This window comes from Pholcus phalangioides, unplaced genomic scaffold (assembly GCF_987345545.1).
Source record: "Pholcus phalangioides strain wild (caught in Gottingen) unplaced genomic scaffold, Ppha-v1.0 ptg000028l_1, whole genome shotgun sequence".
Classification (NCBI taxonomy): domain Eukaryota; kingdom Metazoa; phylum Arthropoda; class Arachnida; order Araneae; family Pholcidae; genus Pholcus; species Pholcus phalangioides.
The window spans coordinates 9,540,870-9,554,304 of record NW_028301618.1 but is presented as its reverse complement, the minus strand read 5'-3'; the positions used below and the strand labels follow the sequence as shown (position 1 = coordinate 9,554,304).

At 41.0% G+C, this 13,435-nt stretch overlaps 1 protein-coding gene across 1 annotated transcript; it reads left to right on the top strand.

The window, feature by feature from the left end:
• Nucleotides 1-3,303: 3,303 nt before the first annotated feature.
• On the top strand, nt 3,304-11,767 carry LOC149067916 (uncharacterized). The gene is made up of 2 exons (XM_089252082.1): nt 3,304-3,459; nt 6,674-11,767. The coding sequence occupies exon 2, from the start codon at nt 6,696-6,698 to the stop codon at nt 8,661-8,663; it is 1,968 nt and encodes a 655-aa protein (XP_089108208.1). The 5' UTR covers nt 3,304-3,459; nt 6,674-6,695; the 3' UTR covers nt 8,664-11,767.
• The last annotated feature ends 1,668 nt before the right edge of the window (nt 11,768-13,435 follow it).

The window sequence follows — 13,435 nt, the reverse complement described above, 5'->3', positions numbered from 1 at the left end:
TTTGGTGAAATGTTGTAAGCGGGATCCACTTGTAACGTTTAATCCAGGTACTTATTTATTCGCATCTGAAAGATTTCAAATTATTGGATGGAGCCGAGGGGCCTATATTTTCAGATATTATAGGAGGCTATATTCAAAAGCCCACCTTCTGAAGCAGGGCTCTTGAGCTAGGTTTCTTTTTTTTGTGGGGGGGGGGGGGTGCTCAGATTTTTCATATTTTTAGTCCCCACTATAGTGAATTTGTAGACTTAAAAATCAAGAGACGATTAGAATCATCCTGAGCCCTGTTAGTCTCACCATGTGAGGGCCCATGCAGTGGCGTATTTATAGGGGGCTTAACGGGCCAATGGGCAGGGCAGTAAGTTCAAAGTTGCGTCGAATTGGAGAAATGATTGGCTAAGAAAATTGGGGGAAGGGCGGCAAAATTTGTATAACCCTCAATAACCGCCTCTGCCTATACAGCTAGAGGATAGGTCAGTGAATGACCAAAAAGTGATCTAGAGAATTTGTAAGCCCGTGAGTGAGCAAAAGAGTTACCTAGAGTGCGTGCAAGCATATGAATGACCAAAAGCATGATCTAAAAAGTGTGGAATGTCGATGACCAAGACAGTGATCTAGATCCATGTGCAAACTTGTGAACGACCAAAACAGTGACCATGAGTGTGGGAAAGCATATGAAAATTGGCGTACGCAAAGAGGGGGGTCTGGTCCCCTCCCGAAATGTAAGAAAGTGACCGAAAAAAGGGAAAAGAATGCCAAATCTATTGTTCTATCACTTTGTTCCCCCTCCCCCCTGAAACGAAAGTGTTCCCCCTCCGAACGAAATTTCTGGCTACTGGCCTGTAACCCTGTAACCGTATAAATAACAATATGGATTTATTGTCTTGGTGAACGTTTTATTTCGTGGAATCCACAACAACCTACAGTCTACACGGGAGCCGCTGTGGTGTTCGTGTGGTCATAGTGACGGACACGCATGGCGGCGATCCGGGTTCGAACACCACCGTCGCCACATTGGTGGTCGGCTGAAGTTGGTTTTCTGTGGTTCCCAACTTCGAGGCGCAAATGCGAGCCGATCTCCCCGTTGAAAAGTCTCGCCACAGAGAGCAACAGGCCTACAAGCAGTAAAAATATCCAGTCGCTACACTTCACTCACTTTACTTCTGAAACATAGATGGCAGCACTGAAAAATCATACCCAACACTGGATACGCACTCAGACTGTTAGGTACACTCCGGCACAACTCGCTAAGTAGTAAATTGCCCATGGCGATAGACCTGAGTTGTGCTCGGTTTGAAAAAAAAAAAAGTCTACAGCGGAGTTTCATTTTCCAACAATAGACATTTTCAGAGATTTTAGTAATATTTGGCTAATTTACTGTCTTTTGGTGATATTTTTGGCAATAATTGGCAATGTCCCGTATTTCTCTCCCTCCCCCCCCCCCCCCCCCATGTAGTGAAATCACTGAGCTATAAGTTACTTAAAGCCGGGTTTTCCTAGGAGCAGGTTTTCTTTGCCGCGTGCAACGTGAATTGCCCAGCGCGACACGCCATCGACTCACCAATAAGAAAAACAGTATGACTGTTTTCCTACAGAGCGCAACGCGGCTCACGACAGCGTTTTCCCAAGTAGTCGCCTGATGTCAAATATGACGTGAAAATTTGGTCATTTTCTCTGAATGACGTCAGTCAAAAAAAAAAAATCGCGCCATTTCAAAGTCATTTAATGACCACGAACAATAAAGGTCAGGAAATAACGTGATTCTTGATGACCCAAATGAAATATCAGGTCATTTCATGACCTTATTAGCCATGAAGGTCATGAAATGACGTGATTTTTTATGGCGTAAACGATTTTGCGTCATAAAAATCACGAATTTCTTTCCAAGTGAAAAATTCTGTTCCGGTTAAAATATAAAAATTATCCAAAATGTTTGTTAATGAACCTTCAGAGGGTGTTTCAAAATTACCTTAGGCCTATTCGTTACTGGTTGTCACAAGATAAATGAAGTACTTTTAATTGCGATTTTGTTTTGAATGGAAATGCAAAATTTTTCAATGAGTAATTGTTGATATAAATTTATCAACGTACGTTATATAAATTATAACTGCATCCATATCATGTTTTTTACGGACGATCAGAAGATCTGTGAAATCTGTCAAAAATTCAAAAAGATGCAACGAATTCATTGAGCTAAAAAAAAAAAATGAATTTTTTTAAAACTTTTTTTTTCGATAATTATAAATAACGCAAATAATTATATTTATAATTATATTACTATATTTTTCATGGATAAAAAAATAAAATAAAACGAAAAAATAACTGCCATCGGCTAAACTCAGCAAGAGATTAAACGGTAATTGTAATATAATTAATCAATACTTTTAAAGTCCTCATTAAATAACACCAGCTGGCTACTGCTACGATAGCGCAATCGGTAAAGGCGTGCTATACATAGGGACAATCTGAGAACGAACCAGGTTCGACTCCGACCTGTCTCAGAAAGTGAGATTTTATCCCTCTCTCCGAATAGCGCCATCTATCTTCTGAAAGTCTAACTATTTGCAAATGGTCATTTTTGACGTTTCCAAAATGGACATAATGACCATTTTATCACGTCATGTTTGAGACATTTTATGACTTCCAAAAAACGTTTTTATTGACGTCAGGCGACAACTTGGGTTACGTCGGGCGTGATTGGCGGACTGCTTCTGGAGGAGTCAAATGCGTCGTGTGTCGCGCGTTTTGCCGATGTTCTCTTCACTCTTGTGTTTTCTTTCCCTTCCCTTCAAACCGGAGCATGCAGACGACAGAGTAGCTGATGCCATGGCCGTATACTACAATATAGCCGTCCTGATCTGATGCGCCACGCTAGGAAAACACAAACGCGTAGCGTGATTAAGTAACACGTTTCTGCCGACGCATAATTATACTATTCGGTTCGCGGAGCAAAACACCTATTCCTAGGAGCAGGTTTCTACAGCGCGAGCAGCGTTAAGTCACTGATTGGTAAAAAAAAACCCGAATTTCCGGTTTTTAACAAATCAGCATTTTCACGCTGCACACGGCGCAAAAGTTCTACTCCTAGGAAAAGGTTTTCTACGGTGCGTGTAGCGTGAAATGGCTGATTGGTTAAAAACTTGAAATTCAGGTTTTTTTAAACCAATCAGTGTTTACATTCTACACACGGAGCAGGGCTCCTAGGAAAACCCGGCTTTATATTTTCTAGAAACCTTGCGGCTTTATAGCTCAGTGAGTGAGATCCTATACAGTACCTAGTCGTTGTAAAGCCCCGCTCTCAGAGCCCACAAAGAGAAAAAACCGTATCACGTGACGAGTTTCAAAACAAACGCCGTTCCTTTCAGGTGACCGTTTTCTATTTCCTTCGGTGGCGTTCGTGATTGTTGCTAATTTGATTGATCTCCGAAGAAACCATCCGTTCAATCATTAAACGATCCCGTAAGTTTGAATTCAATCATAAAAAACTTCGTCCTGATGATTATATTAAATCATGATTAAATCGATGGTTGTGTACTTTTCGGCCATTTTTTTGCCCCGAAACATGTGAATGGTATCAATTTCTTTCACCCGAGACATTTGATTTCTTTTTTTAATTTGATTGCGTTTTATGCGTTCAAAATACGTGGGTTTTTATGGATCCTACGGTGGAAACGAAATACCTACCCCTTCCCTCGATACAGTGGACTCTCGTTTTAACGAACACTTTTGTAATCCCCCAGATAAGTTTGCATAAGAACAATGTGAAAACCTAGAAATCCTTTATAACGAAATTTCGTTATAACGTAGCGATTTCTCCGGTGTCTTGGAGTTCGTTACAACGGGATTCGAGTGTATAACGATACTTCGGTGACCAAGAGAAAATATAACTAGAGGGGTTATCGTTATATCGAATATCGTTGTAGCGAGGTTGCACTGTATCCAGTTTCGTTGGTTGAGAATTTTATTGTTTTGGATCTCGGAACAGCTTTGGTATAAGGGACACGCCAAATTGGCGACTTTTTTTCCGGCGGTTTTCAAGTGTGTGAATTGGCACCTATGATGTCTAAATAACTGAAGAATAATTATTATTATATTCAATAAGAATTGTTGTGGACTGATAATTTATAATAGTAGTCCAGGTAATTTATAATAGTACAGAATATCATAGCTACCAATTCTCCCGAATTTCTACTCCATCTCCTGGTCTCCCGAGTAATTCTTATATATCTCCCGAATTTTAGCCATGATTGTAAAAAAATCCCTTATTTTAGTGAAAAATTATTCCCAAAAATTTTACTGGGAAGAAACACATGCTTTTGTTTTTAATCTTCTGAAATCACATCACGAGCGTACTGTAAATTGTCACCATTGCGTCAAATAGCAAAGAAAGTACCGTATATACTCGTGTATAAGCCGACCAAATCCGCAATAAATTGAAAATCCGTGTATAAGCCGACCCCAAAAAATCTGTGCATTTTAGAGGAAAAAAAATTCTTATATTTTCATGTAAAATTATTAGCTTCTTACAGAAATTTACGATAGAAAATGGTTCAAACTTTTTAATCCGTTTCTTTTTAAGTCGCCAAGCTCATGGTAATCCATCAGATCATCATAGGGGGTGCGGCATCTTTGTTTTTATCTTCATCTGGGCTGTTATCGACATTGATTGTCACTTTCAAAGAGGATATCATCTTCAGTTCCGTCCATCGCATTGCTGATGCAACACTTTTTGAAGGATCGGGTGATAATTTCGGTGGAAACAGAATTCCACGCCTCATTGTAGCCTACCCGTTAGCACACTAGGCCAATGTCAGGTTTCTTCAAGACACCGCTTTTTGTAGTTTCTTTATCATCGGAACTCATCCATTCGATCCACAAATTCCTCAAATAGTCTTTGAGAGACTTGTTGATGCTCACATCTAAAGGCTGTTCAATCGACGTTAGCCCACCTGGTATCAAAGCCAATGATGTTTTCGATTTCTTTGCCTTGTCTTTGACATTTTCGGGGGTTTGAACATATCCCATACCAATAATGCCGGTTTCTCGAACACTGCAACAAAAATTACTACTGATTGCTGGGTCGATATTTTCTCACCAAATACTGACCTGAGTATAAGCCGACCCCCCCCCCCCCCACTTGAGGAAGGAATTTTTCCACAAAAAAACTCTGCTTATACACGAGTATATACGGTATTTCATTTTGAGGGGGAAAATACAAAATTCAGCAAACAGACAGCGTCAATTCGGTCTTGTGACATCCAAAATTGACGAGATGACTTGTATTTGCTCTGACAATATGTCCTGTTTGGAGCCGATGGCAATATTTTGTTGGCACATGATTTTTTTTTGTTTTTAAATTAAAATGTGATCACGTATTCCCAAGGGATCAGCATGGTCCGTCCAAGGAATTTGTTAGTATTAGTAAACATCCATGCACGAACTGGGATTCAAACCCAGACCTACACAGTGAGAGACTAGCTCCCTAACCACTCGACTGCCAGGCGGCTTTGATTGGAAAGTAGTAAAGACGGGTAATTTAACCTACTGGTTGGTGATGATTGGCGCCTTGGCACTGTTGAGCGATGTTTTTGCACATGGGGAAAATCCTTACATTGTTTTTCGAAAATCCCTTTTGTATAAATTTTCATACAGAGTTTGGATTTGCATAAAAACGTCCCTCAATGTACCATGGGACCAGGGTTTAAGCTACGGTCGCATTTTTCGCAAAATGCGAAAGAAAATCGTAGAATGCGCAAAAAGTAGCAGCCACTTTCGCAAAAATGCATACAGGAGGTATGCAACAAGACGTCCAACCATCAAACATTACATTAGAATTGCAGCATTTTGCTAAAGCTTTTCTCCCCATTTTCGCTTTTTTGCGAAAGGAATTTTTTATCTAGCTTAAACCCTGCATGGGACACTTAAGCAATCTGTAAATGTGCCGTCAAATGGGGGGAAAAAGTAAGTAATGTTTTGCAAGTATGCGAAGTATTGATTCGGCCATTTAATTTTTTTTTTAGATTTGTGCATCCCTGATGCTTTCTTTCACTTTAACGTGGTGGCAAAATGAGCTGCCAGCATACGGGAATGAAATGGCAAACTTGCAAGCTAAAGAGGAAATTGTAAACCAGTAAAATTGTTCGGAGGAGAATATAGCCAACTGTGTGGGGGGGGGGGGAAGATGCAGCAGCAGTCTAGAAAGGAAAAGGGAGATATAGTGGTTTAGTTTCCCCCTCTTTAAGATTTCACATTCTTAGATTATTGCCATTGTTTCAAATTACAAATGAATAATTATAGGGGGGAAGGGGCAAAATTCTCTTGCCAAACGATCTGCATTAGTTCGGCCAATCATCAAGCATTCATTTTGTTTCCAAGAAGTCTTTTTTTTCTTTGATTCGATTATGAGTGTTGTAATGACAGTAATTTTTCCCTCACTGGTGACTTGATTGGTAATGTCATGTTTTCCCAAACAGGAAAATATCCTTATGGTTTTATTTCCTTTTATGAAAAATCCCTTTCTTTTTCAAAAATTCTATTTATATTTGTCATTCATTTTTTGGAGGAATTCTGACATGTGCCGTCTAATTCTGATTCTCCAAGGTTGGCAGCTATGCTTTGTATACTGATGTATTCACTGTTTCATGCCATGCTCCCTTTTTTGTTATCGTTCCAGGTTTCCGAAATCGAAGTGAGACATGGGTAAAGCACGGAGGTCAGTGAGGGGCTCACATCTCAAGGGAGCCACTGCTGCAGACATCACTTACAACTGCGACCTGTGCGAGTCATCCTTTTCCAAGAAGTCTGACCACACGAAGCACATGATGGAGCACGCCGAGCAGAAGTCCTATGCCTGTGAGCAGTGCGAGAAGTGCTTCCGCAGCAAGTATGCTTTGGAGAGGCACATGGTTGTCCATACCAACTTGAAAACAAAGAAGGGTCGCAGGTCTGTCCCGGCAAGGCTACCGAGTGGGCGCAACCAGAGAGCGAGGAGAGCTGAAGACACGGAGACCATGATGAAAACAGCAGCCATGGCCGAAGAAGAAGAGGTGGAAGATGATGGCAACAAGGAGCGAGGGCCCAGCCCCAAACCTCAGTTGAATGTGGATTTCCTTCGGAACACATTTGCGCCAAATCTCGCCAAGGTCAGGAAGTCTGTCGGAGTCGTGTGCAATTCGCTGATGAGTGCCTTTGACCAGAGCATAGATGATGGGAGACGTGTCGATTCTGCAGGGAGGAAAAGCGGCAGGCGGCCATCAAAAGAGTTTGTCCAGAACTTTGAGTGCGATGAGTGCCATGCTCTCTTGCCGACTGCAGTCGCCTTTGTTGACCATATGAAGACGCACAGATCACAGGAGGTTGCAGAACCTCCAAAGAGGTACTTTGTGAGTAGGACTGGAAACAAGGTCGAGCAAGAACTGGTGGAGGTGGAGAATGATGATGAGGAAGAGTTCTTTGAGTGCAACGTCTGCGGTTGTGGGTTCGCTGAGTTGTCTCACCTTTCGGAGCATGTGAGGCAGCAGCACTCTTCAACACACCCGTATGAATGTCCCACTTGCCACCAAACATTCTCTCAAGTGCAGCAGTTGTCTGCTCATGTGCGTTGCCATCATGATGAGGACATGGAGATCGCCTTCGAATGTAACGTTTGCAACAAGATGTTTTCAGACAAGCAGCAGCTGGTGGGTCATATGCTTGAGCACTCTGCGCCAGTCAGTGTCAAGAAGAAGGTTACCACAACTCCTTCGCCCAATGCCAGAAACTTGTTCAGGTGTCATGTCTGTGAGATCACCTTTACCTTGAAGAGTCAGCTTCAGAGGCACGTCGATGAGCAACACAGAAGAAGCCATTTTGTATCCAGTAGATCGCCGGTTTCCAGTAGTGGGGAGGAGTTATCTACCATTCGCTCACCGTCGCAGGCTGAGTCCTACGCTTGTGGTATCTGCCAGTCCACTTTTGGTCGCAAGTTGCAGATGATAAAGCATGTTATGACTCACATGGATGAGGCATATGCTGAAGAGACTGCAGAAGAAACTGCAACGTCGTCGATGTCATCACCAGAGTCGCGGCAGCCGAGCCGCACCCAGAGAATTGTCTGCCAGTACTGCGAGATGACCTTTGAGGATGAATCTGTCTTCCGGAAACATGTGGAATTCCATGAGAAGAAAGAAGAAGAAGAAGACGGCAGGCGTTCGTCGTCGAGACTTCAACAGTCTGAGATATCCATCATCGAAGAACGTTATGTCCCACAGACGAAGAGCGACTTACCTGCTGCCTCTGTGCGTGGTCCGTTTGTGTGCGGGGTCTGTGACAAGCGGTTCAAGACACCCATAAGCCTCAACTGTCATGCTGTGATGCACACTGGCAAGAAGCCCATGAAGAACAGGGGTCCAAACACCAAGGCAGCTGTCATATCATCCATGATGGAGCGCCGACTCAAGTCTGAGGGCAACAACGGGGAGGAGGACGAGGAAGAATCTGTGGTGTTGTTCATCTGCCAGGTCTGCAACAGGAGTTTCACCGAGAAGGCACTGCTAGAAAAGCATGTCGTCAGGTTCCACCCGAACAAGAAGGCTTTTGAGTGCGACCAGTGCAATCGGGACTTTTGGTCCAAGGAGGCATTGATCAAGCACCAGGCGACCCATGCTGGGTCGAGTCGCTTCTAATTCTCAGCTGTCTTTGGGTCTTCTTTGAATGATGCTTTGAGATTTTTTTTAATCATATGACTTGTATAACAGAGCAATCGTGCTTCGTTACTCCAGTCGTGTTGAGATCGTCAACTTTTGATACCCATCCTGACTATGAACAAAAATTCATGTGTATTCTTAAATGCCAATTTGACAGTAACTATGTGCCGTGTTATGTGATCTGGTGGCTTTAATTAAATTTTGTGTGTCGCAGTGGATCTGGGAACAGAGATTGGTTATGAGAGGTGAGTATTCTGGATTTTCACCATATGTTGTTGGATATAGAAATTTGCGAACTTGTTTTTCTTCAATTGGAATAATTTGTGGTGCCTACGATGGCAAGCACAGAATAATCCATATTTTCTTGTTGCTTCTCTGTGGTTTGGGTTCATCACGGGAAGGCATATTTAGCTCGCAATACCTCCCGCAATTCTGTCCCCCCCCCCCCCCCCCCATCTGGCAGTCCCTGTAGATTTTGTTTCTTTGGTGGGAATGCATAGACCATACAGGAAGCACCGTTAGGGATCAGCAGACCATCTATTGTGACATTCGTCAATATATTTACTCCTGCATATTTTGTAAATTATTCTGCAGTGTTGGACAACAATTGTTTTCCTAACGAATTTCGTAATTCGTCTAAGATAGTGCTTTTTTGTATTTACTTTGTGATCCACTTGTGGCTGTGCAGGTGCTGAAAATTTTATATGGTCGTTATTTCGGAGATAATAATGATAGTTGCACTTCAGTGTTCCATATTACTCAAAAGTAGCGAATTCTACTTCAGGTCTCGGAACTTATTAAATACTACCATGTAGTTCTGAGCTTCGTGGTTTCTTTTTCATTTGAGGTATTCACCGCGAGAATTGTGCGATTTCATCCTTCCCTGGCCAGCAGGGCTTGTCCTTGCATCAATGACATAGCTATCAAATTAGGATCTAGAATTTCTTCTCCGTCTCCTGAACTCCCTAAAAATTCTTATGACTTGTGAATTTTGACCGTGATTGCAAAAAATCCCTAATTTTGGGAGAAAAAAAATTACCCCAAAAAAAAAAAAGACAGCTGTATTCATTTTCGGAGGGGGAAGCTAAAATTATGCAAACAGCCTCTGTGTCAGTTCGGCTTTTTGACATCCAAAATTGGGGGAGATGACTTGTACTACTACGTTCAATAAGTTCTGAGACTTATTTTATTGGAAGAATAAATACGGATAGAACCTGTTTATTTGATGTTTCCTTCGAAGTAACTATCCTGTGCAATTATGCATTCTAGCCATTGTTCATACAAAGATGCAAATGCGTATTGTAAGCTCGCTTTTGGCCCACTCTCCAGTGCCTTCATCCTTGCCCGCTTCACTTGTCCAGATCCTGAGAATCGTACACCTTAAGCAAATTTTTCATCCCAGTAAAAAAGAAAAAGTCTCGTGGGGTGAGATCAAGGAATATGCTGGTTGTGGAAGTACCAAATATGACATTTTGGTCTGTAATCTGACTCCAAGAGGGACCTGTGAGCCGGCTCGTTATCGTGATAGAGCATCCACGACTTAGACTTCCAAAGATCTGGTTGCTTGTGTTTCACACAATCACGCATACGGTCAAGGACTCACAGGTCCCTCCTGGTGTTTAGATTACCTGTTAAAACACATCACATTCTGATACTTCCACAACCAGCTTATTCCCCTGATCTTGTCCTTTTGTGACATTTTCTTGTTTTCCACGGATAAAGAATTTGCTAAAGACACAACGATGCTCAGGTTCTGTAGAAGTGTGACAAAGGCACTGGTGGGCGTGAGAAAAAACACAATCCACATTTGTATTTTTGTATGAACAATTGCAAAAATGCATAATTGTGTGTGTGCGTGCGCAGGGTAGTTACTTTGAAGGAACCACCGAATGTGCAGAGTCTATCTGTATTTATTCTTCCATAATAAAATTAAGTCATGGAACTTTTTTGAATGTAGTAGACTATGGCTTGACCATATGTCCCATTTCTGGGTTGATGGTGATTTCTTTTCTTTTTGTCATGATCCGAGAGTAGTATTGACAGCTAATTTAATGTACTGGTTGGCGATGATTGGTAACTTGATGCTAATTGTGCGTAATGTCATGCTTCTGCAAAGGGGAAATATCCCTATACACTTTTACTTTAAATGAAAAATACATATATTGTTTTTCAAAAATCCCTTTCATATTTATTTCTATGCAGAATTTTGAGCCGCACAAAAACCTCCCCTCCCTGATTCTCATTCTCGAAAGTTGGCAGCCATGTAATGAGTTTCAGTCAACAGTTTCCCGAAGATTTGAAAAAAAAAAAAACCCTTTCACATTGAAATTGTGGTTAGTGCGGCTAAATTTTATTTTGATTTGTCAACCCCTGCGGGCAAGTAGGCAGCCGATTCCTATTGTTATATATGTCAAGATCCATTGCGGCATTATATTAACCAACACCTGTTCAAAAAAAAAAATGTCCAATTGATTATGATCTTCCAAACCTGCGTTGCCTCTAATATTCTATTCTCGTAATATCAGTTTTCTCTCTTACGAGGGAATTTTTATAGTGAACCGAGTTTCTTTATTTTAAAGCATCGTGGCAGTTGTCTGAGCTCCGTTATCTGGATTTTGCATTCTAAGTTTTGAAAATGATTAAGGGTTCGTGTCAAAATGTTAACTTCTCATCAGTTTGCGTTGTTGGAAGGTTTATTGGGGTTTTGAACGAGAGTGGCATGGCGTTATCGATTCTTTGTATCGTACTGCAATATTTTCATTATTATTTTTTTATTCTAGTGTTTTTTTAATGTATGAATGTAGTACAAAGATTTGTATGTGCTTGTTTAATTTTTATCTCTCATTGGACAAACATTACACTGTTTTGGTTTAGTTTTACATTTTAGCATGATCACCGCTTACATTATTTCTTTTATTGATTTGAATCGTGCATGGCGTTTTGATGATTGTATTGCACTCTCGGAGGGTATTTTTGAATGTTAGAAACTGTGATGCTGCTGCATCCTTTTATATATGTATATGTATGCATTCTATTCTAATTTTTCCTTGTAACCTGAGCGATTAAAGTAAATTTTTTGTGTATATTGTTGTTTTGATTGTATGATGCTGTTGTACAGTGAAACCTGTTTAAGACAGGCACTGTATGAGACATAAGCCTGTCTTGAACAGAATCAAAATATAGTCTGTTCAATTATTAGTGCTTTTACAGAATATTATTTGAGTTTTGATGTTCCGTTTTAGTTCAGTGTTCATTGCAATTTCTATGAATGAGTTCGTGTGCTCTGACATGAAGGTATAATCAGACCCAGATATGGATAATTCCTATATGGATCCCCCCCTAGATATGGATTCCCGGCATGGTGATCGAGAAGTAGTACGGCTTGGGCCTGAAGATGCGAGTCGTTTGCGAAGTCCTCTCGGGTTCTGCAATTCCATTCTAGTCGTCCAATTTCAGCAGAAGGCTTCGCACTAGCAGAGCGAGCGGCGATTTTATTTGCTAAAGCCAGGTTTTCCTAGGAGCAGGTTTTTACAGCGCGCGCAGCGTGAAAACGCTTATTGGTCAAGAAAACCTGGATTTCCGGTTTTTAACCAATCATCGTTTTCACAATGCACGGGGCGCAAAAGTTCTACTCCATGGAAAACCCGGCCTAACGTTCTTACACACAGCGAGTTCGGTAGCAGCAAGTAGCTAGTAAAATGGCCCAATGTAATTGAGCCTTGAACTATATGGATTGATGCAATTGGATAATATAAGACAATACGGAGACATTAATTCTAATTTTTGCGCTTGAGAAGATATAATTAAAAAGTTGAAATCAATGTGTTATTGCACGGATATCCACCTCAAAAATGGGTCTGGCTCAATATTTTATATTTAATTTTCTGGGCTTCGTATCTCTTAAGCGAACTCAATATTTCGGAAATCAAAAATTCAATTTTTAAAACTATGACTGTTAATGACGTAAGCAACCTTCAAACACCCCTTGTCATCAAGAGTCAGCAAATCTGAAACCCCCTCTCCCCCCCCCCCCCACTCGATGCTGACGTGATACTTGAATGACCCCCTTAAAACGTCTATTCGAAAAGCCTCATAGCTTCCTTTGACCCCTTTTCTAGAGGGTGATATTGCGCACTTTAAGAAAACTAATTTAACGTATAGCCACTAGAATAAGGGCCACCTTATCAAGTCGCCTTAATTTAACGTATACATTTTCTAAAGGAAAAAATCCAATCACAATGAAAATTCGAGAAAACGATACTCTGTAGACACCAATAAAAAATATCGTTGTACAGAGATTATTGCTATATCGAGAGGTAGTAGTGTAATACTAGAGTGAAGATATTTCCAGACAAGACTTGAAAAAATATCGTTGTAGAGGGATTTATCTCTCGTTATATCGAGTGTCGTTAAAGCAAAGTTCCACTGTAAATGATGAAAAAAAAGATGCTCGTTTTTGAAGGCTAGAGAGTGTAACGTGCAGAGAAGTGATATTGAAACCATATGGGTTGAACTTGGGAACAAAAGACGTCATAAACTTATTGTTGGGGTTTCTTACAATCCACCGAATAGGGATCAAAACTACATCGCCAAATTGCATGATGAAATTTCCTTAAATGTGTAAGCGAAAGAGGGTTCTCATACTAGGGGATTTCAATTACCCAGGTATTGATTGGGAGAACCTTTCATCTGGAAATCAGTATGAAAGAGACTTTCTTAAAATGGTGCTCGAAAATTTTTTGTATCAGAAG

What these genes read in the sequence shown, in the direction of transcription:
- LOC149067916 (XM_089252082.1), top strand. Translation starts at nt 6,696, where the DNA reads ATGGGTAAAGCACGGAGGTCAGTGAGGGGCTCACATCTCAAGGGAGCC.